The 24,553-nt window shown below is 44.2% G+C and overlaps 1 protein-coding gene across 1 annotated transcript in view; it reads left to right on the plus strand.

Moving 5' to 3' along the window:
* LOC310858302 (voltage-dependent T-type calcium channel subunit alpha-1I-like) overlaps positions 1 to 24,553 on the plus strand; it is a gene marked incomplete at its 3' end in the record, with an annotated part of 208,422 nt that overhangs the window by 75,196 nt on the left and 108,673 nt on the right. The window contains 3 exon segments of the mRNA XM_083764409.1: positions 10,898 to 11,057; positions 16,998 to 17,346; positions 20,294 to 20,386. Of these exon segments, the coding sequence (XP_083620535.1) occupies positions 10,898 to 11,057; positions 16,998 to 17,346; positions 20,294 to 20,386 (602 nt within the window).

The raw sequence follows: 24,553 nt of genomic DNA on the forward strand, positions 1-24,553 counted from the left end.
CCAATTAGAATGTTCTCGGATCCGGATCGGTTCGGTTCTGATATCACCGGGTCCGTTCCGGGCCGGGTCCAATTTTATGGACCCGTGCTGTGCTCTAGAGTAGAGTGCACTTTGAATTTGTTGACTGCATTGTTTTTCATGCAATGTGCCTTTCAGGAATAGTTTATTACCATTGTATTGTATGGTAACTTGGAAGTGTTTAATATTTTCTTTTCTTGTTTGGGGGCAAGGCTTCCTCAAAAAAAACAATTGAACTCCCTACCTGAGTTAGGGTTAGCCTAACCTTGAACTCCCTACCTGAGTTAGGGTTAGCCTAGCCTGACCTAAGCAGAGACATTTCTGGTCTAGAGGGGCGGGTCGCGCCTCAGAAATGCGCGCACCCTGATTGGATCTCATCGATCTGTCCGTCACCCCCGGCCCCTCCTCTCCCCCCTAGTGCAGCGCTACGTCACATCATTTAGAGCGACGCCCACCCGGAAGGGTTGACTCCCACTTTTAGACTGGTTCAGCCCACGGCTTTTTCCAGGCTTTCATCTTTCGCGCAGACGAAATGAAAGCCTGGGTATCGAGGCTAGGGTTAGCCTAACCTTGAACTCCCTATACCTGAGTTAGGGTTAGCCTAACCTTGTGTCACCAGGCTTTCCTCTGCAGAGGAAAGCCTGGTATTATAAGCCTGGCATTATAAGCCTGGCATTATAAGCCTGGTATTATAAGCCTGGTATTATAAGCCTGGTATTAAGCCTGGTAAATAGCCTGGCATTCATTCCGAACTGGGCTGTGTATGTGATCCGGTTTAGAAAAAAGGAAAAAAGAATGGTGTTCCGGTGGTGTTAAACCTGTTGTTTTGGGCATGTCATTATAGGGTTTTGAGGGGCCTATATGCCCAGCTTTCCCGGTTTGTGTGAACACAAACATCGGCATGTGATCACCTCATCACCCCATAGTGATGATTGGCTGATTGCTTGTAGATCGGATATTTTCACTCTGAATGCGATTCAGAGATTTTGACTTGCCCATTGGTGTGCAGAAAAACGCTGAAAAACACTGATTTACACGGAGAGAGGCAACCCGACCAGAACACCCTGATTATTCTCAGGTCTTTTTTATCTGATGAGAACATTTCAAGCATGCTGCCAGTTTCTATTGTGGCGTGTGTGCCTAAATTGCGCCTGGCAGGCAATCATCTCAAGAACATTGGAGTGCACTCATACTGGGACGTGTGGGTACTCGAAGTTAATGTCGCTGTGCTTCCTTTATCAGTATAATTGCCAAACCACCCACCACTCTTTAAGTCAAAGATGGTCGCTATAACTCACTGTTTTCCCTTTTCTCCATGATATGTTTCATGTTTCAATTCATTCCCCTGACGGATTTATTTCGCCCCCTGTTCTCCTGTTGCCAAGATCTTTTCAGAGGGTACTCTTACTTCTGAAGACCAAAAACTCACGGGGCGTGAATTGAAAGTATAAGAAAACGACTGTGTAATGTGCCACGCAATCTTATTTTAATTCACCCGATGTGGTTAGATCTTAATGTGTTTTTACAAAAGTATAACAAAGACTTATCCACTGGAACAGAGATTATTTTTTATTTCCTAAAAAACGTATGGCTTTGGACAAGATTTCTGCGTGACAGCTACGATTTAGCCTTGAATCCAGGCTGATTGCTACTTTATTCTTGAGGGGCACTAGCCACTCCTATATACAGGTTTATTGTTCTTTTAAGTTCAATGTTTGTTTTAAAAACGCCATTGACAATGAAGGGAAAATTTACGTCATATTGTCCCTCATTACGTCATTACTTGTAATGGCGTTTAATGTTTGTGTTGGCACCGTTTGTTTGATCAACATTACATCACCTAATCAACATGAGTTAGACTTTAATATATTAGTGCCCCTCAATTCTTCTCCTAACTTCGCAAACCATTCTGACCAGCATCCTACTTAATAGGTAAAGACACAGTTCACAGCTAATCTTGCAAACTACTAGGCCGGGCAGACATTGTATAAACGGGCCAAGGATCTCAATTTATGTCGTTTCAACCACATTAGGTTCAGTATCAAGACATAAAGTGCAGCACTGCAAGTGCCATCAAAATATAGTTTTATTGGCCTGGGCCATGGCTCAATGGTCCAGGTACCTTGGCTGGTAATCCAGTCTGGCAGTGTGCCACGGGTTCGACTCCCGATCCCGACGGCCTTTACTGCAAAATAAATAAATAAAAGGCGAAAGCCACAAAAAAAATATATAGTTTTATTTATTTTATTTAAGTCTGTTCATTACACACAGAGGACTGTTGCTATAGCATGTTGGACCCTTTCATTTGTATTGCTTTCATATAGACTGAATGATCAGATGGTTGACGTGATTTGACTGCATACTGCCGTCATCAAAATTCCTTGGCCGTGTGTCCTTATGTTTACCCTTATACTAACATCATTGACAACAGGGCATTAACCATCGGCATCCATTATCGTAGCCCTTCACCCCCTTTGCCCCATGTCTTGTCATCCATGCACAGTCACAGACCCACGACACATCGATGCGCCACACATACAGAACGATAGAGGGAATTACAGCATGCGAGCGCACCTTTTCAGTCACCGCACGCTGCTTCAGATATGAAGAGATAAAAATCCACACATCAGCTTTTGCTCCTCAGTGTTCCGTTTATTTTATTTTAAAACACTGTCATCACAGGGTACACAACGCTTCGACCATATAGTTGGGAGAGCTTTTACCTTTTTTTAATTGTCTTTTTTTCCAGCACCAGCAAGAAACTGGATGTGCCACAACCCACTTGCTTAGATTCAGATAGATTAGTCTCACTTCCTCTTTGCACCTCGTTCCTTCTTTTACACTATCCTTCTGCTGCTCTTATATTTGCTTCCTCTGAACTCTGTAATATTGGCTTCCTTTCCCCCACCACCTTCTCTTGCTCAGCCCCACCCACCCACCCCTTCCTCCTTACTCCCTCTGTGATTTGTCTGAGACGGAACAGCGGCGGTAGTTCCTGTGAGTTCTTTCTGTAGAGTGCGGTAATTTACTCCACCGGGATGGACGCGTTCACATGTGCACTTCACTAATGAATATAGTATATTGCACTTCCACCTGTGGGCTTCTCTCTGTAGAGAGAGAGGGAGAGAGAGAGAGAGGGAGAGGGAGAGAGCGAGGGAGAGAATGGGCACACAACAGGTGGGGAGACGAGAACCCAGGAGTATGGGAATGAAAAAGACCTGTGAAACTAGGTTGTGCTCGTGGTGTGAGACACACAATCTTGACAATAATGGTGACTTAATTGCAAACTTGTGCCATGCACCAACATGCAACATGCCCTCCGACCTCATGCGGGGAGGAAAAAACAGACCCCTGCATTCAAACGGATCGATGTTATGTTTGTGTCTTATTGTGCTTTTAAGCAACGACTGTGGCATGACTAGTGAAGGGGAGAGACGGTGAGCAAGAGAATAGAATACAGAATCTGAACATAACGGTACAGAGACGAAGAGGAGAACAGGACGATAAATGAAAGGAGGGAAAAAGGGATTATCCAGAGCCGTGGAGGATAGACGAGAAGAATGCGGGGATGATGGGAGCCGAGATGGATGGTCAGGGACTTGGATGAGCGCGCCATTATGATGATAGATGGGGGCAAGGAAACGATGTGCGGGATGGAGGGAGTTGTCGAGTGAATAGAGATAAAGTGAGCTATAGGGATAGAGCGGAGAGACGGAGGGAGAAAGAGGGAAGATGGAAAATACGTGATTCGGTCCAATGCATGGAATAAAAAGGGACGGAAAAGCCCGAAACAGTTTTTTGATATCATCTTAAACTGAATGAACAGACTTGCACGATTCCCCCCCTTTTTATCTCCTCTTCCCTGCGTCCATTCTTTGTCGCTCTGCTCCACCTGGCTCCCCCTGGCTCTCACCTCCTCTGCCTTCCCACTCATTTCAGCGTTAATGATCTCAGCCACAGGCAGAGGTATCAGTCCCAGACGTTCCCTTTGACCCCCGGGGTGTGTGAGTGTATGCACCAGCAGGCAGCATGACATACCGCTTACTCCCAGCATGGAGCCACCCAACACACACACACACACACACACACACACACACACACACACACACACACACACACACACACACACACACACACACACACACACACACACAGTGCACACACAGTTCACTGTGGTCAGTGGATGCACTCAACAGCCACTGAAGGGTTCCTGGAAACCTTCTACATACTGTATAAATAAACCTTTACTGTTCAGGAAAGGGAAAAACAAGACCCTATATGTTCCAATAATGGTTATTATTTGTCTCATTGGTTAAATATTTATAAAATCCTTGGACAACCTTATATAAAGTGTTATGGTAACCACTTAATCCATATGATATGGGGTCGACTGACTTTAAACTCACAATATGGGCAGAATTGTCCACACAGGCATGAATAGGACACAGACAGTTAGAGAGGTACAATGTGTACTCTGACAATAGTTATTGCGTAGTATAGTGGGAGTGGCATTCATTATTTTATTAACAAAAACTCATTCATTTATATAAAGAGTAACATGAAAATAAATATGTATATGGATATATGTATATGGAGATACAAGGTTTCTGCCCAACAGGGACAATATGAATGAATGAATAGTTTATGGTTTATTCCAAAATCCAGGATACAAGGCAACAATCACACTTAACATACAACAATGATCTGACAAAGGAAATGGAAAAACCAGGGGAGTATAAATACACAAAGACACAGGTGAACTCAACAGATAATCAACACAATAATTTGGCTAAAAGACTAACAAGACAAGGTGGAAACACTGGGGTCATTAGGGTACTGGTGAGACAACACAGGTATAACAAAAGCAACAGAGGAAACCAAGGGACCAAAAATACTACAAAACAAAAGCACAACAGAAAACGTCACCGTATCGTGACAGTGCCTCCCCCTCAAGGGATGGCTTCCAGACATCCCTAATCTATTGTCCAAATGTCCAGAACACTGAGCAGGGTGGGTGGAGGCCTGGAGGGGGTCCGGAGGAGGGAGATTGTCATGGGACCAAGAAAAAAAAAACCCTAACCCACGTGGGCATGTTGGTTGTACTGGGGTGACACCAGGCAGAGGGACCAGGGGAATGGACTAGGGCTGAGCAGGTAACGTCAGGTGGGCGACCTGGAGGATGGAAAAGGGGGAAAAACAGGCAACCTCGGGGGCAGAGGCAGGGATGACCACAGGGGGACGGCCGGGAGGCCGAGACGAGGCAAGGCTTGTGTCGTCTGGCGGGCGGCCTGGAGGCCGCGACGAGGCAGAGGTATCGTCTGGACTCTGGAGGATGACAGAGAGGCCGAGACGAGACAGAGGACACTAGAGGCGATGACAGGGAAGCCGCAGGCTCTGGAGGCGGGGCTGCAGGAGCCGGGGCTTCAGGTGGGGCTGCAAGCACAGTAGGCAGGGCTGCAGGCATAGGAGGCAGGGCTGCAGGTGGGGCTGCAGACACGGGATGAGACAGGGCTGCAGGCGGAACTAAAGGCGAAGGAGCCGGGGCTGCAGGTGGAACTAAAGGCGAAGGAGCCGGGGCTGCAGGCGGAACTAAAGGCGAAGGAGCCGGGGCTGCAGGCAGAACTACAGGCGGAGGAGCAGGCGGGACTGCAGGCAGAGGAAGCAGGGCTGCAGGCAGGACTGCAGGCAGAGGAAGCGGGGCTGCAGGCAGGAAGCCTTGATCAAAGATGGCACCCCGACTCCCATCTGAAGAATGCCATGTACTGGGCAAATTCTGGATCCTGCCTCCAATAAATAGCCAGTTGGTGAAGGAACTGTGGATCTTCATTAAAGATGTCCTTAGCAACACCAAAGTCCTTAGCAGAAAAAGGTAGCTCAGCCATGGTGGGCAGCCTCAGCAGAATGCTCAAAACTGGCAAAAAGTCCAAAAAGCCAAAAAACAAACCTATATGTTTGGTCCAACTGGTCAGATCATTCTGTCACGGTGTGAATCAATAAGGTAGGACCCAAGTGCAGAACAGGAAGGCGCAGAGGCAGAGAAGTGTAAATGCTAGAGGGTTTATTCCAAAATCCAGGATACAAGGCAACAATCACACTTAACATACAACAATGATCTGACAAAGGAAATGAAAAACCAGGGGAGTATAAATACACAAAGACACAGGTGAACTCAACAGATAATCAACACAATGATTGGCTAAAAGACTAACAAGACAAGGTGGAAACCCTGGGGTAATTAGGGTACTGGTGAGACAACACAGGTAACAAAAGCAACAGAGGAAACCAAGGGACCAAAAATACTACAAAACAAAAGCACAACAGAAAACGTCACCGTATCGTGACACAATATGAAATGCCTATGTTCCCATGAGGTTTTATGTCTCAATGAAAGGACACATCTGTTATGTATTTCTAAGGGATACATAGCCCTAATTATGAAAATTAATATCCCAACACTGGTGCTGGTTCTTTGCCTTTGTCGGAGCAACTAATCAAATAAATTAGGCGTATACTCGTTAAAGGACGGCTCGAAGATCCAATTTGTTACATAAATAGGAGGATCGAAGACCAATTTTCTAAGGTATACATAGCCCTAATTATGAAAATCAATATCCCAACACTATAATATCAGAGGCAGCACCCTAAAGCCGCTTTTATAAACTATGTGGTTAACGTGGATATACTGAGACCATTTCGGCTACAAAGTTGTAAATTACTGAGATAACCTTTGAATTATAAACTAATACATCGTCGGGACTCCGGTAGGAGACCCTGGTACAGGAGAATTGTGAGGAATGTAATCGAGTAAAAGTACTCAAGTCAGAAAATACCTAATGTAAAGGACTTTAAAACCTTTTAAACCAAGTGAATATTAAACTTTATCCTTAAAGGAGAATTCCATACTAAAAGGCTTTCTTACCTTTCTTTGTAGTTGTTACGTCCCCATCAAAGAGGTCCAGGTGTTATTTTGTGCAAAAGCTCCTTATTGGCTATTTCCCCTACCATAAGCCCTAAATGAATTGCATTGAATAGAATGGGTGTGCCGCTTGGGTTATTATTTACATTATGAAGAGAGGATATATACAAAAAATATATAATTTTGAGCGATGGAAATAAGCAAAGGAAAAATACTTCAGAGGAACAACTACAATACTAAAATGAGTAAAAGTAAGAGTATTTCAGAGTAAACCAGAATACCTTAGAATGAATTTTGACTCAAGGAAGAGAAGTCCACACAAACAGAGCTAAGCATTTTCCATTTTATAGATTTACCCATTACATCGGGAGAGAAAATGGACCAAAATGGACACGGTTAATATAGCATATTGTAATCAGATAGAGTATGTTACACAAACCAACGTGTCAAACACCAAGGGCAAAAAACATGTTGTTCACAGTAGGGGCAGATAATGCAAGACATCACTTAATGTTGCATACAGGATATATCTCACGGGGCAGAGACAGCCATGATATGAACATCAGTGCAGAGACATCTATGATGTGAACATCAGTGCAGAGACATCTATGATGTGAACATCAGTGCAGAGACATCTATGATGTGAACATCAGTGCAGAGACATCTATGATGTGAACATCAGTGCAGAGACATCTATGATGTGAACATCAGTGCAGAGACATCTATGATGTGAACATCAGTGCAGAGACATCTATGATGTGAACATCAGTGCAGAGACATCTATGATGTGAACATCAGTGCAGAGACATCTATGATGTGAACATCAGTGCAGAGACATCTATGATGTGAACATCAGTGCAGAGACATCTATGATGTGAACATCAGTGCAGAGACATCTATGATATGAACATCAGTGCAGAGACATCTATGATGTGAACATCAGTGGGACACAGGGCATGAAGTGAGATGAGATGAAAACGTAGTGGAACAGGGTGACAGGGCACATGGAAATTCATTCACAAAATAACAGATCTACAAATGAGTCCCGAAATACCTATCAACATCTGTCACTGTTGTTGAATGTTATGGATATTGATTGAAGAGAGGAACCAAAAACTGACAAACTATCTTTTATATTATTAAGATGACTGCTTGCATTACATTAATTCCTATGATAATAGGTAGGCAGCCCTCTGATGAGTTAAATCCACTCCTGTTGTTTTATTTATACTTCCGCGGATCAGCTCGCAACAGCATGATATGGCAAAGTACACCTTGCTTTAGTCGCTTAACAAGAATGCAGTACCGGTGGCAAAACTCTGTTTAATTCCATTTGTGTTTATAGTGGCTGAGAAACTAAGCTCCCTCCCCCTAGTATTTATATTAAAGGCAATTTACCACACGTAAACCATCTCTTGGGTAATTCAGTCCTCATGCTGCTGGAGAAACAAAGAGTGAATGCACAAACGTGGATATAAGCCTAGCTATTACGCACGCACGCACGCATGCATGCACGCATGCACACACGCACACGCACACACACACACACACACACACACACACACACACACACACACACACACACACACACACACACACACACACACACACACACACACCTCTTTCTAGTGAGCCTCTGGAGGGAGAAACCACGGTGCATAAAGGTGTTTGCTAAGGGGACATTAATAATGCTTAACTGGCTGTGGTTGTTATATGAACAAGATGACACAACAGGCCTATTGTTGTTGATAGTGGTATTGTAGCTCTGTTGACTACAACACCCCGGCCTCTAATGGCATTCCCCTACTGGGCCCCGCCAGTGCCACTAAGCTGCCAAGGGTAATGCTCATTACTCATCGCCTCCTCTGTTCTGGGCAGCTCTTCACAATTTCCTTTTTGTTGGCTATTGTTTTTTACCTCGTTCAATGATTTGTGTGGATATACCTGTCTTCGCATTTATTCATTATCTTGCCACTGCTCTCCTGCACTGAATAAATGATATTCTCTGTGGCTGTGCCTGTTAAGTTCTTCAGACTTCAGAGTTCTATTGAACTATTGCTGACAATAGCTGAGTGATATACTGCAACTATTTTGGCTCGTTTTTGACTATGAAGGATAACCAAGACTCCAAGAGCCTTTGTTGAAGTCATAAAAGCCACATAAACCCTATGCACTTAGATGACCAGTGCCCCCCCCCCCCCCCCCCCCCAGGGCTCTGTACTCCGTATTACCGCAACTTTTGTCCTCTACACAAAATCACTTTGCTCGAAATTGTCACTATTATGAGCTCATGCACCTCATTTCAACATGGCGTGTTGCTCTAGTCTAGTGGTTGGTTCCAGTGTTGTTCCAATGTCCTCAGACCCCTGCACGTCTCGCTCTTCCCATGGGTTCCCAGAACTAATGTCTATCCTGCGAACTGGCTAGTCCAGGCAGTATGCACTCGAAAGGTTACCATATAGCCTGAGCTAACGTGTTAGGTTTCTGGTCTAGAGGGGCGGGTATGCGGCTGAGATTTGCGCACGCCTTAATTGGTTCACCCATCTGTCCGTCAGCCCCGGTCCCTCCTCTTCCCCCCCCTCCCACCCCCAAGTGCAGCACTATACGTCACATCATTTGGAGCGACGCCCACCCGGAAGGGTTGACTCCCACTTCTAGACCAGAGTGTCCAATGCGTTTCCCCAGGCTTTCATCTTTTGCGCAGACGAAAATGAAAGCCTGGGTACCGACTCGGCTAACATGTCAATAATACATGTCAAAAGTCTCAATCAGTGCAGGAATCATTTGGTCTGTAAACGTGTCCATGTCAGTGCCTGCTGCAGCTCAGTGATTCATTTTCATTTATGAATGGAATCAAATGCACCTACTGTATAAGGGCCCACTTTGTTCCAATTGTACACAGTTACAGAGCAGGGTCCATTTGTACACATTTTATTTAAATGACATGTGAAAGGGCATGCTGAAAAGTGTCTCATACACGAGTCGAGTGTACATGGATTTCACAAATACACCTATTCATCTAAATACCACCCGCTTCTCACCTGTCTGTCTGGCCTCACGTCTCCAAGACCCAGGGAATCCTTTTTTTCATTATGGGGAGGAAGTGGCTCTACAGCTGCCTGTCCAGAATACAAGATTATCAGTCATTATGTTATTATCTCGGACCCCCTGGGCAGGTGTGGGGGAGTGCAGCTTGGGGGACTGCCTGCCTGTCCACTTAGCACTGATTAGATAGTTAAGTGCTGAGACTGGGTTAATCTCCGTTAAACGTTATTTAACCTTCACATTACTTTACCCCTATGAGGATCGGAGCAAAGGTAATGGACCGTTGCATTTTAATTAGCACAATGTTTATGGATTTGTTAAACAATTGCAATAGCGTGCTTATTTGCAAACAAGTGTAATGGGCTAGTCTTTATAAGCCTGATTGAATCATACATAGTTGCCACTCGCTGAAGATACAACATTGTGAGTAGGGTCGTGCACGATTGCATTTAGCTTGACAATTATTGTCACGCAAATAATCGCGATTTAACGATTCAATTGCGTTCCGGTCACTAAATAAGAATTACATTATTGTTTGGCTTTCAGGCGGCTTCGGGGCAGATAACTTGACAAATAACTTGCAACATTTAATAACTTTATACTTTACATTAATTGTGGAAATAGCCGTTCTACTATAGCAAAAATGATTTGCTATAGTTCCACTATTTTTGAAAAGAATACAGTACAGTAGTTCCACTACTGTACTGCATCGGGAGATCTGCTGTCCTTCGCACATTGCACATAAGATAGATAGTATAAACTGAGCACTATTCCATGTAATGTTTTTGGAATGTGTGTGCATGCGTGCATGTGTGCGTGCGTGTGCGTGCGTGCGTGTGCGCGTGTGTGTGTGTGCGTGCGTGTGCGTGCGTGTGCATGCGTGCGTGCGTGTGTGTGTGTGCGTGCGTGCGTCTCCAGGCATGCGTATCCTGGTCAACCTCCTCCTGGACACTCTGCCCATGCTGGGGAACGTCCTGCTTCTTTGTTTCTTTGTCTTCTTCATCTTCGGGATCATCGGAGTTCAGCTGTGGGCGGGGCTACTGAGGAACCGCTGTTACCCCAAGGAGAACTTCACCCTGTGAGTCAAAACACTCCACCCACCGCACGCACACACACGTGTGTGTGTGTATGCGATTGACATGCAATTCACTGTCCATGAGAGGCGAGTGGGCAGGTATATAGGCTGGCGCTGGCAATCCAGAGCAGCAAGCAGGTGATGAATACGATAGTGTGTGTGCGTGCGTGCGTGCGTCTGTGTGTGTCGAGAGGGTGACATTTTGACAGGACTCCCGGACATTTTGACAGGAGTCAGGACTCCCGCGGGTCACAGCAGCATTCCTGCTGTATTGATCCCGGGATCGGGACGCGACGGGAATGAAAGTCAACAGGAGCGGGAATGTCAGAACTGTTCTTGGTTGTCGAATGTTGTGAGCTTGTAGATTGGATATTTTAATGCTTTTCAAAATACAGTAATGTAAAAAACAACACAAAATCCATTGCCTTTCCTAATGACTAACAGGAGCGGGATGGGAGTGGGAGTCATTTTGAGTGGGAGCGGGAGTCATTCTACAGGAGTGGGACAGGATGGGATTTTTTTTTTTTACTCTGGTCCAGGATTGGGACAGGACAGGATTTGTTCTGTGGGAGTGGGATGGGACAGGAGTGGAAATCCACTCCCGTGTCAGCCTCTAACACACACACACACACACACACACACACACACACACACACACACACACCCTATCCAACCCCTTCAAATATCAGGTCAGGTTTTCACTGGTTTCACTGGCATGCCCTTTAAATAGCAGCCTCTTAAGATAAACGAGGCATCATGGCCAGAATTGTTATTTTTCTCTCTGCTGCTCTCCCTGCGTGCGTGCGTGCGTGCGTGCGTGTATGTGAAAATGACCATGTGTATATCTGATATAACCTCCACTGGTCCAATGACACTAGAGATGATTTATTGCACCACCTCAAATTTCTGATAATCTTAGAGCGATTAATTCTCTCTCCATCTCTCTCTTTCTCCCACTGTTTCTACTCAGTGTACTACATTCAACTGAGGCTAATTGCAAATCAAAATTTGCACAATGCAAATACCATTATCTCCCAGTCGCAGAGCTGCCAACCTGCACACATTTTGTGTACCAACCACGCAATTCTAGGTGTCTATACGCCTATAATTGCGTGGTTGGTACACAAAATGTGTGCAGGTTGGCAGCTCTGCAGTCGGTGCACCTCTCTCTCTCTCTCTCTCTCTCTCTCTCTCTCTCTCTCTCTCTCTCTCTCTCTCTCTCTCTCTCTCTCTCTCTCTCTCTCTCTCATCGTGAGGCAGCATTCAAATCCGAATCTGGAACAAAGCTTGCAAACTGCAAAGACGCCAATTTTGAGTTTTGAAATGGACGAATGCCAAGATTGAAGTGTAGCAGGTATCACTGACTGCATTGACATTGATCAGTGATCGTGTATGACTTGCTTACTCTTCCTTGGGACCAGTGTGAATCAATCAATCAATGAAGTTGATCCAACTGTTGTGCGCTGAGAGCAAACACTATTCTGTTTCTCAGTTTCTCAGCAAAGCGACTAAGACAGGTCTAAATAAGACAACTGAGGAATGAGGATCATCCGGTTAGCTGAATTGGCTACTAATGAGCTGAGGTCTGACTTTGGCATAAAGATGGCAATCATGGCACCCTTTCTGTCTACTCACAATGTGTCTCACGGGTGGGCTGTGGACAGTTCAGACACCTGCCCACCATTGGTAGGTAAAACAAGAATAAAGTCAATATTTTCACAATTTACAAAAATACGTTGTCCTTAGATGAGCCCTCCAACAGCTTCTCCAGTCATTCCCATTATCCATTCATCTGGCCAGGGAGTTCTCGGCGCCGATGGCAATGACCGGACAGTCTCATCCTGCTTGATTGCTAAATGATCTGATACACTGCATGCTAGCGCCCCACTACGGACGTTTGTTGGTAATGTGTTCGTCATGGCGTCCTATGTCTTTGCTATTTATCGTATACAGCAAAGTATAATGGCTTGAGTGGTTAAATGTTGTTGAAATTCAGTCGGTTTCGAAGCATATAGATGTAACTACAGTACTGTATTGTCTGTTGTCGACTGTGTTGTTGTAAATGGATGGAAATGATGTTAAGGCAGTCTGTAGGACATTCAAAAGGACAATAATAATAATGAGGCAACACAAGAATTCAGAGTTTGGAAGTATGAGGATTTTACTCGAGTAAGGAGCCAAGACTTACATGTTCATGTATGGAAACCCCAGTCCGACTCCCAGAGTCACACAGGGTCACAGCCTTTATAGCTTTCACTGGGACTTTCCGACGGAGCATTGCTCCGAAGGAGCAATGCTCCGAGGTGCGCTGGGGGTCGGGAGAGGGTTGGGGTTAGGTTTAGGTGTCTGCCCCGGGGGAGGTTAGGGTTAGGGTGAGAGTTTGAGGTAGGTTGTCGATCGGACCAATGCTCCGTCGGATCAAAGTATAGTAACCGCTTTCACTCCCACAACAGCCAACCCCCAACATATAGCCTCAAGACTTGAGCCAGTTCAACAAATGGGACAGTAACAAGAGTAAAACAAACAGCACCACAGGGGTGTGACAGATGAGATAATCTCAGACTGTAACTTAGATAACAAAGGGGTATTATTCAATGTTTACATCTAAATTTCTACGACGACGCCAACTGATATTCCATTGCCAGGGAGTTTCCTGAAACTCCCTGGAGGAGGAATATGGAGCCAAAATACCTTACGTCGTGTTTTTTCATGCTTGAGACAACAGGAGAAGCCGTTGACCTGCTTCCCCGGTGCTGTTCCACAGAATATAAAATCAATCTTTCGCCTGTATACTGTATGTCCCTAATTTGCTGAACTGTTATACTTTGCGGCACCTCTTCATCAATGCAGCGAACCAGCTGACAGGTCTGCACACGTACACATACAATAATGAGTGCGTGCCTTGCGAGTGAGCGCCCGCGCGCGCGCACACACACACACACACACACACACACACACACACACACACACACACACACACACACACACTCCCTGCAGTGCCGCTGATCCATACACCCCGTCTCAGACCCCAGCAGGGGATCTAGTACAGGTGCTCTGGAGAAGGTCTCTAGGCTTCATCAAGCTAATTGACAGGACGTTAGTATTCTCTATATTCTCTTCATAGCTGATTTATAGTTAGTAGTGGGCTAGTGTCTCCCACAAAAATCAACCAATCTACAAGCTCACACCACAGCATGAACCCCCCCCCCCCCCCCCCCTTTATTCTAATTTCTTGCTGCATTTGGTCTTGGTCTGTGGCCCATGTGTTTCCGTTGAATCAGTCCTGACATGCATTCTGAGTAGGTGTTGCTAAAAGTTTTCCTCCCTGACTCATTGTTTTGCATTGCAGTGTTTATGTATATCTGGATTGAACAGAAATTCAATTACTATTCTGTCCAGAGGGTCAGCATGGACCTTGTATTAAAACTAATGCAGAACGATATGCATCAGCTTTTGTGTGTGTGCGTGTGTGTGTGTGTGTGTGTGTGTGTGTGTGTGTGTGTGTGTGTGTGTGTGTGTGTGTGTGTGTGTTTGTGTGTGTGTGTGTGTGTGTGTGTGTGTGTGTGTGTGTGTGTGAGAGAGAGAGAGACATTAACAGCTCACTGCAGTGCAGAATACACCCTGAATATCGCAGTGTTTTACTGTCATAATATGACGAAACACTGTCATATTATGACAGTAAAACACTGCGGTTGCCGAAATCTCTTAACGCGTTGACCACTGACGAGATCTCTATAGTTCCTTTCACTTTTACCTTCAGATTTCTCCTAGTATTATGTGATTGATCCAGTAGTAAAACAGTTTTAATCGCGGAGTAGAATAAACCCTGATTCATAGTCTCGTAGTGCACTGGTGTCTCTCACAATGAGTAATCTAAAGGATAAATGTCACTATACGGAAGCACAATCATACATACAGAGCTCATCACTAAAGTTCTGTATCCGCTTAAAGCCGAGCATTTGATTAGGCCTGGCTGGCTGACTGACTGACTGACTGACTGACTGACTGGAATATTAACTGTTGAGCTGGAGAGCTGAAGTGCTGAAGAGCAAGGAAGCATTTTAACCATGGTTAACAAAAATGGAAAATACTGTACAAAATAAAACTTCACCTCCCTGGAGACTGACTTGACTGGCTTGATCACCTCGATAGACACAGGCAGCAACAGACTGACAACATGGAAAAAGTGTTCAGCTCTTATATACCCCCATGGCTCCTCCTCCCACTATAGACAGATCAAATGGCGGGGTGATTTACAATGTCACTGCTGTTCAAATTAACCGGCGCGTACATTTAATTTAGAATTGTAGATCTTTAACTTTGCTTTCACTTTCAGCGTCCCTTTTTGACACAAAAAAGTCCACAGACAAGGAGATGGTTTAATTGATTGATTGAATACTTTATTAGGCAGATCACCGAAAAAATAGTCTTTGCGGTCTTGTTTCCATTCAGGTCCTGGGTATATTCAATTCATAATCATGACATGAAAAATAACAACTAAATTCAAAGGTCGCCCTCAGGCGTCTTACTGGTATAATAATATTTTTTTTTCTTTTCAATATGTTATTTGGGTGACCCTAAGGATGATAAATAACCTTGAACGATTACTATTGTAATTTATTTTTGGTCACGCCCCTTTTTACCTTAGATTGACTGGCCTAATACACCAACCAGCAAGCGTGCACTCTTGTGGGCATGCACAGCTCAATCAGTTGGCCTCGGTTCCCTCGCAGAGCTCTGTTATGTTGCCCCTTGATCAAATGCCAACCGCGCGTGACCAGTGTTAAATCACAATTCAGAAAGTATGCCTTCGGTTTGGGGAGCGAGTTCCTGTTGTCACTTGTCCAGCATCTCTCCACATGAAATGACAGGCTTTCTGCCACAGCAGACACGGCAAAGGTTGTCCAACGATGGAACACAATGCCCCCCCCCCCTTGACATATAACACAAACATCCAATTTGATAATGAGCCATGCAGGCACTGCTGTCTGTCTGCATTTTGTCAGTAGAAACAGTGGCACCACAAACACACATTTATACAACACACAACTCTGTCTGGTATGTTGCGCTATCAAGGCCCAGGTGACAGAGAGGAGAGCATGAATCATCCGGTAATTTGGCTTGGTCACAGAGCGGGGTTGTGTGCGTGTGCGTGTGCGTGTGTGTGTGTGTGTGTGTGTGTGTGTGTGTGTGTGTGTGTGTGTGTGTGTGTGTGTGTGTGTGTGTGTGCGTGCTTACGTGTGGAAACACAATAGCCCATGACCATGCTAGTAATCAGTAGGATATACACCAGCAGGCACACTTGCTCACTCGTTCTCTCTCTCTCTCTCTCTCTCTCGGCCGAGCTACACCAGGCTTTTCAGCGCGTGTTTTCGCGTATAGGGGGAGAGCGTAGCAACGCGTTCGGTAGGATTTTGGCTTATTTGGGCGCCTTTTTCCTGCCTACATGTAGGCTAGTAGGATGCTAGGCTACTCGACTGCCAGTCTGTAGTTCGTAAGTTTGCTTGTCAGTGACGCTGCTGTGTACACTGTCACTGCAGTACACCGTCTTCCATCTCTCTACTATCTTTGACTCTACTATCTCTGATGGTGGTATTATTATTAATATTCGCCGTTAGAAAATGTTCGATCTGATAGCCGCCTCCCCTCCCCTCCCCTGACGACCTGACGTCAAGACAGTTCTCAAGATGTTTACATCTTACTTGACAAGAAGACATGTGGACATTATCCTTATGGAACCAGGGAGAGGGGGGAAAAACCCCACGAGAGTGACGAGTCAAACATGTGTTCTCTCCGCAGTAAATAAATAATCTGTCTGCACGCACGCACACACACACTCAGACAGTGTCTAAAAACGTGGTTGTGTGTGCGTGTCAAAGCCATGCCGTTTCGCAGTATGTCCTGACTTGTGTCGACCGACCACCTCCTTCCTTGTGCATGCAGGGCCACGGGCATCAGCCTCCCGAAGCCGTACTACTTCGCCGACGAGGACGACGAGCGGCCCTTCATCTGCTCCCTGCCCACGGACAACGGCATCATGGCCTGCACGGACGTGCCGGCGCGGCGCGAGGGCGGCCGCGCCTGCTGCCTGGACGCGGAGGACGCGGTGTACCGCCAGCACCTGGGCCTGAGTCCCGAGCCGCTGCACCACGCCAACGGCAGCGTGCCCCCGGCGGGCCTGTGCGTCAACTGGAACCAGTACTACACCCGCTGTCGGACGGGGCACGGCAACCCGCACAAGGGAGCCATCAACTTTGACAACATCGCCTTTGCCTGGATCGTCATCTTTCAGGTACAATTAAGTCCGAAGCTATATTATGCCATGCCTTTTTTGTCTGGTCCTTTATAATCACTTAATCCTCATGTGGTTGACCGGAAGTCCCTGGAAAATAGCCGATCTAGAAGCTTGTCGATCTGCTATTTTTTTTTGTTGCAAAAGGGTATCAGTGTATGAATGGGTGAATGTAATGCACAATCTATGTAAAGCGCATTGGATAAAGGCACTATATAAATGCACCACTGCGCAAAAAAGCTTGGAATACGGATGTGTATATTACAGGAAACTCCCGTTAATCTTTCCAACAAACTCCCTTAAACTCCCGAATTGTACCATCACACATGTATATTACCGTAGATTGACTGTATATGCCCGCTAAACTTGAGGTTTGCAATTTAATGTCATACTGTGCAACTCTTTCCATTACAACTATCTTTCTCACTGGCATTTTTCACAATAACCATTCCACATAATTTTTTGACAACTTCTCTGCACCATTAAACACTTTTTTTTTTAATTGGTTAGAAATAGAAAAATATTAAGGTTCAAGGTGTTCTTTATTGTTACAGTAGGCCATCTTGTGTACGGGGGGGGGGGGGGGGGGGGTATTAACATTTCCTTATTTAGCTTTTCTCTGGCCAGATCACTTAAATGGTTGATTGTCTGGCAGACCATAAATACCCCAAATATCTCGGTTGATTTTCTAGACCGGGCAGAAGCGAACAGTTGTTCTGCCGAGATGTATTTTTGGAGCTGTCCATTTATCCAGGTTTTAGGTTTGTCCGTTTTATTCAGTACACACATATACTAATTGTAATCGTTCAAATGGGCACAGACATGGACACCGTCACAATTTGTCATAATGCTCCACTCTGCTCGCATGGCACAGACTCCCATTGTATCGCAATTTGCAAACACTCGTATCCCTCTTAGGAATATCTTAGATATGGACCCCATCCCATATATTTAAACTATTTTGTCATTCCTTCTCATCTTCGTAATTCTATCTTCACTCTCATTATTTTATTTTACGCTCCTCTCTTCTCATCCTCCAATTTTCGCACTACTTCATTATGCCTTTAACCCCTTTTGGTGTTAGCATTGTGTTATAATATAGCTATTGAAAAATAGCAGATCTACAAGCTCATAGCGCGCCACTCGGTGGCGCACTATGAGCTTGTAGATCTGCTATTTTTGAAAAATCGAAGAACGACTGACATAGAAACATAGCTTTTTCAGAAAACTGTCAGGATGTAGAAGACATGTTTAGAATCTGATCTCAGGTCAAAATGGGTTAAATGCATGTCATCATAACACACATTCTATCACTATACTGGCAAGAATAGGCTTTATACAGCCTTGCAATGTCTCAGTGCTTCCAGTGTACAGATTGTATTGCGGAAGCATCTGAAGATTGTCTGAGCCAACAGTCCATCTCAGGCTTTTCCGACCCGCCAATAGTCTGACATGCGGAAAACGAACCGGATTAAGGTTGGCGGACATGCGTTAAGGTTGGTGACCAGATTAAGGTTTGGCGAACATGCGTTAAGGTTGGAGAACATGAGCTGCTCTGTGCTTGCGATTATGGTTATAGGTTAGGGTTTGAGGTATAGGTTGTCGTTGTCGGACCAATGACTGGCCGGAAACTTCTCTATCAGAAACCCGACTATCTCAACACATGCAGATGCTGGCAAGTATAGAAACCAAACACCCAAAGGACAGATTTGCAAGGGAAAGTCCAATTTGCTAAACATAGCCAAAACCAAGGCATCGATGCAAGGTCTTATTTTTAATGACCTTGTTCAAAACAACAAGTAATGACTCACACAAGCATAACAAATCAGACATTTAAACGAGAATTCTAGTTTCAAGATGGTAGGGTGAGAGAAGTCACTGATAGCAAATTGGTGGACTTAATGAGGGAATTAGCTGGTGTGGAGTTTTTATTTTTTATTAAGAATCCGCTTTAGCTGGTGCCATAGCAACCATTATGTGTTGTGGGATATTTTCAGCAATTCATGACAAAACAACAAAGAACCACTATAAAAACATAGAATTCAGAAATGTATCACTCTTCAGCCAGAAAGCAACCCCTTGGCAACTACTCAAATCTATCTAAAATAAAAGAGGGACATTTAATTATTATTTTGTGACTTGTTATTTCAGTCAAGCAGAATCCTCGTCTTTTAATGTTACTCCATTTGTACACTTGTACAATGAACATTGATTTTACCATATAAACTGGGGTCCCAGAGATAGAAATGCCATTCAATGGGGGTCCGTAGCCTAATGTATGTCAAATCGGGGAATTCAAATGGTTGAGAATCACTGCTGGAGCCGTAAAATCTCTCCTATGGGTCCCTGGCATATCTTTTCAAATGGGCGTGCATGCCTAAACTTAATTCTCCCTCTGTAAACTAATACCTATAAGCTAGTCTGGCTGTTCATGCAATGCATCAGGGGTAACCAATCTAAACAAAGTGCTATCACTAGTATAGAGTACTACCGGTATGCATTGCCTCCTGTGACGACACTAGCAAGTGTTTTTTGAGTGGCCTACATCCAGCTTGCAATGTCCGTGTACCTGTGTACCTGTGTACCTGTGTACCTGTAACCATGAGCATGAGTGGTGTGCGCATGTGTGAAATTGGAACGACAGAAGTATGTGACATGGCTGCCACCTGCTGGACGCAAACGATACAGAGAAGAAATTGGAACGATACAGAGAAGAAATTGGAACGATACAGAGAAGAAATTGGAACGATACAAATTGGAATGATACAGAGAACCAATAGACGGGAGTTGCACCACTCGGTTCACACTGGTGTGATTTTTTAGATATAAATTATGGGTATGATGTATAGATTCTTTCTGCATGAATGTAATACATGTGATGACCTGGCGTGTGTGTGTGTGTGTGTGTGTGTGTGTGTGTGTGTGTGTGTGCGTGTGCGTGCTGTAGGTGATCACTCTGGAAGGCTGGGTGGAGATCATGTACTACGTCATGGATGCTCACTCCTTCTATAACTTCATCTACTTTATTCTACTCATCATAGTAAGTCTCTCTCTCATGCTCTCTTTAACCCATTTACAGTATCTGCCTGCCGGCTGCTAGTTATACATTTTTATCATTCCCTGTTTTTGTTGCCAAGTTACTGCGTGGTACTGCTACATGAAACAGACCCTGCCTCTCTCTTTCCTCTCTTGTCATTCTCCCTGTCTATGCACGCACGCACACACACACACACACACACACACACACACACACACACACACACACACACACACACACACACACACACACACACACACACACACACTGTACAGTATACATCCGTATATGCAGTATCTGAGGACTGGAATTATGATAGTGAAATTCCCTTTTGTTCTGATAAGTCATTTCCAAAGTCTTGCATTGTGCGTGCACGCGCACACACACACACACACACACACACACACACACACACACACACACACACACACACACACACACACACACACACACACACACACACACACACATGTTACTCATTATCTTCCCACTGTACATGAAAGTGTGGGGACCTTATCTGTTAAATTTCCTCTGTTTCATCTCTTTTATCTAAAGAATTCTCTTACTTTGCCTCAAACAACATAATAAAAGTACACTCATTAGAACTATAAGTTAAGAGTTATAAGAGTTATTTTTTCTCTCTCAGAGAAAAGGGTGAGCAGATCATACTGTAATGATAAAGCTTACTGGGGGACCTGAAGAGTGTGACAATTATGGATATGGTACACATGATCAAAGCACAGAAGATACATTCACCGTAAGCAACAGTTAGACTGGAGTCCCTTTTGGCCCCGGAGAAACAGAATAGAAGGCGAAACTTCTAGTGTATTCATTTTCCCATCACAGGTTTTTTTATCAAGACTTAAACTTTATTTGTCATGTATATTGTTATGTGGAAAGTGTAGGCATATTAAGCTAATTAGATTAAGCCAATAAGCCTATACCTTTGTGTGATAATGAATTATGTATTTCTTATCCATGTATTTCTTATCCACTTGGAGTGTACTGTTACATGATGAACTGCATGACCAAAATAAAACATTGAAAAGTGAAAAGTGAAAGTTGAGAGAAGTAAAAGATGATAATGGACTGTCGGAGGGAGAGAGACAGAGACTGAGAGAAAGCAACACGAAAACACCAATTATTGTTGCTTCATATCTAAATTTAGATAAATTCGTATCCGGTATTTTACAGTTCATGGATAATATACCATGCAGTGTCAGTCACAACATTTTCACTACAGTACGCAATGTGAAATTGTATAGTCTGCTATTTCCGCCCAACATAGGGACAGTACAGCAGGTTGAGAATGGTCTGTGTTTTTTTTATATATATTTTACCAATAAAAGTATATACTTTATTAGCACAAGCTTGCTAGTTATGTAATCCATTTTGGGTGGGAACCCCTTTTGGTGTTAGCATTATGTTATGCTTTAGCTATTGAAAAATAGCAGATCTACAAGCTCATAGCGCGCCACCGAGTGGCGCGCTACGAGCTTGTAGGTCTGCTATTTTTGAAAAATCGAAGAACCACTGACATAGAAACGTAGCTTTTTCAGAAAACTGTCAGGATGTAGAAGACATTTTTAGAATCTGATTTCGGGTCAAAATGCGTTAAAATAACTATAGTACAATGGACCCATTATAACACAGCTCTTTTTTCCATTCCCTGAAAAGTACAACTGTTTTAAACGTACTATACATCTTTCCCGCCCGACAGCGACGATATACTGCTTATGCAATCGAGTCGAATCAAATTAAATCAAACGTGAAATGGACAAGGAGAGAACGAGAGATAAATATGGAGAGAGAGAGAGAGAGAGAGCTACAGAGGAAGGAAGGGGAGCGAGACCTTGATTACGATCATGTTCAGAGGCTTAGCGCAGCTAGGGCATTCAGTGGTTTCATGGGCTTTGCATAGAAGACAGGAACTAAAGGTCCAAGCTGATTCACTGAAGTTCCATCCTCAACATGCATGTAGCGTGTGTGTTAGTGTGTGTACAAGATGCTATATAATCCACTTGATTTGATGCCCTGGCCTCTCGAAAGAGGAGGAATTTGCATTTAACCCATTAAAAGCAGGAAACCATCTGTGTTATTTACATCAGGGGTTCCCAAAGTGGGGTCCGGGGACCCCCAGGGGTACCTGAGGGAGTTCCAGGGGGGACCCAGCTAAATGACAGCTTGGAACCAAATGGACACTTTTGGGTGTGTAACTCTGAGAGTGTACAAATGAAATGTTCCATGTGTACACTCTCAGAGTTACATTAACATTGATTTTACAATATAAATCGGGGGTCCCAGAGATAGAAATGACATTTAATGGGGGTCCGTAGACTAATGCATGTCAAACTGGGGGTCCTTGAAATTAAACAGGGTGAGAATCACTGCTAGAGCCATCAAAATCTTCTCTTATGGGGGTCCTTTGCATATTTTTTTAAAATTAGGGTTTGCGGGCTCATCAGTGTCAATTTGGGGGTCCAAGTTTGGGAACCACTGATTTACATAGCATGCATATATACAAGCTCATAGCATTACGCGTCTAAGCACTCGAAGATCAGCTATTTTTTTTAAACTTTTTTTTTGCAAATCTTTTAATATATTCTTTAAAAGATGGGGTGTCCCCGCAGCCAAATCCATATACTTTGGGGTTCCTTGACATGAAACGGCTTGAAAAAAAGAACTGTTTTAGAAGCATTTTGTAGAATCGACCTCAGGTCTTAATGGGTTAAGCTCTCTCTCTCTCTCTCTCTCTCTCACTCACTCACAAACTGCTCCGGGCAGAGCAAAGCCACCTGAGAGCCCTTATTGGTGCCCAGATCATCCTCTCTAGACGGACAGGATTCTGACTTAGACACGTTCAGTTAAGCCTGCAGATGGTATAGTAGATTTGCCCCCAGAGGTTCCATCTTCAGTCAAGCTCATCCCCCTGTTACACACATTACTTATTGGGCTGTCACAAAAAAACTTTCATAAAGTAATAATACTAATAATAATAAAGCTTTATTTGTATAGCACCTTTTAAGAACCAGTCACAAAGTGCTTTAACAGAGAAACATATAAAGACATCGCAAGGAGGCACACAATAGAATAAAATACATTGTCAATAATGCACAAAAACAACAACAGAAGAAATCAATAAAGACAATCTAAATGGCAATTAGTCTGGTTTTGAAGAAATTGGCTCACTAGAAACTTGAGAAAGTTTAGAGGAGGAGAAGTACAAAAATTAGGATAAATGATGTAGCCCCTTTAGATGGTTTAGTATAGTCAATTATAGAGAGCCTGTGGGCAAAAGTTCTAAATTGGATCAAACACTTTTTTTAAGTATCTTCTTACCAGCTCTTTATACACATTCAGTGCACATGCACTATGCAAGCACACACCCTCACGCACACATGCACGCACAACCGCACGCACACACGCAATCTTTCTCCATCTATCTATCGCTCCTCTCTCTATCTCTCTTAACCACCACCGTTGCTATATCTCTCCTGCAATATCTTCATCCTGAATGCTGTAGTGTATCATCATGTACGACTTTCTTTGACTTAAGCATTTACTACTGAAGGCCGGGGGGGCAGGAGATCATGTTTTCGCCATTGTCTGTGTGTGTGTGTGTGTATGTGTGTGTGTTAGTATAAGTATGTCTGGAGCTTTTCTCACACACTCCTAGACCAATCGGCACTGTCGTGTGACTCGCGTGCATGCTGCCGGTCCATACGTCTGTCACTACGTCAGTTTGTTGTGATTGCACCTTTTTAATGAGAAAGAAACTACAACAGTGCTTTAATTGTGCACGTAAAAAACGATGATAGGACCTTTACCACAATCATTATAAACTGTGTAGGTTTAGAATGCATTTCAAGGGTAGGTACCCTCACAAAAAACATGCAGTAATCCTGGTCACTAAACTGCCTCCCCCTGGCCAGCCGGGGCGCCTGATGGAGGGGAAAGGAACTGGTAGGAAGGGAAACTCCCCCCTGTCAGGTGTAAAGGAGCAACTTGGACACTCAGGCATGAAGGAAACATGAGTTCAAGTCCGTTGCTCTCCCCTTGTCCCCCATATATGGGGACTAGGTTGGTGGAGGGTGTGTAGAGCCCAGGATCACATTAGATGATTGACACAGGGGTGAAAAATGGGTTACAAAATCGTGGGATAAAAAATAT

This window comes from Protomyctophum parallelum, assembly GCF_964188405.1.
Source record: "Protomyctophum parallelum genome assembly, chromosome: 5".
Classification (NCBI taxonomy): domain Eukaryota; kingdom Metazoa; phylum Chordata; class Actinopteri; order Myctophiformes; family Myctophidae; genus Protomyctophum; species Protomyctophum parallelum.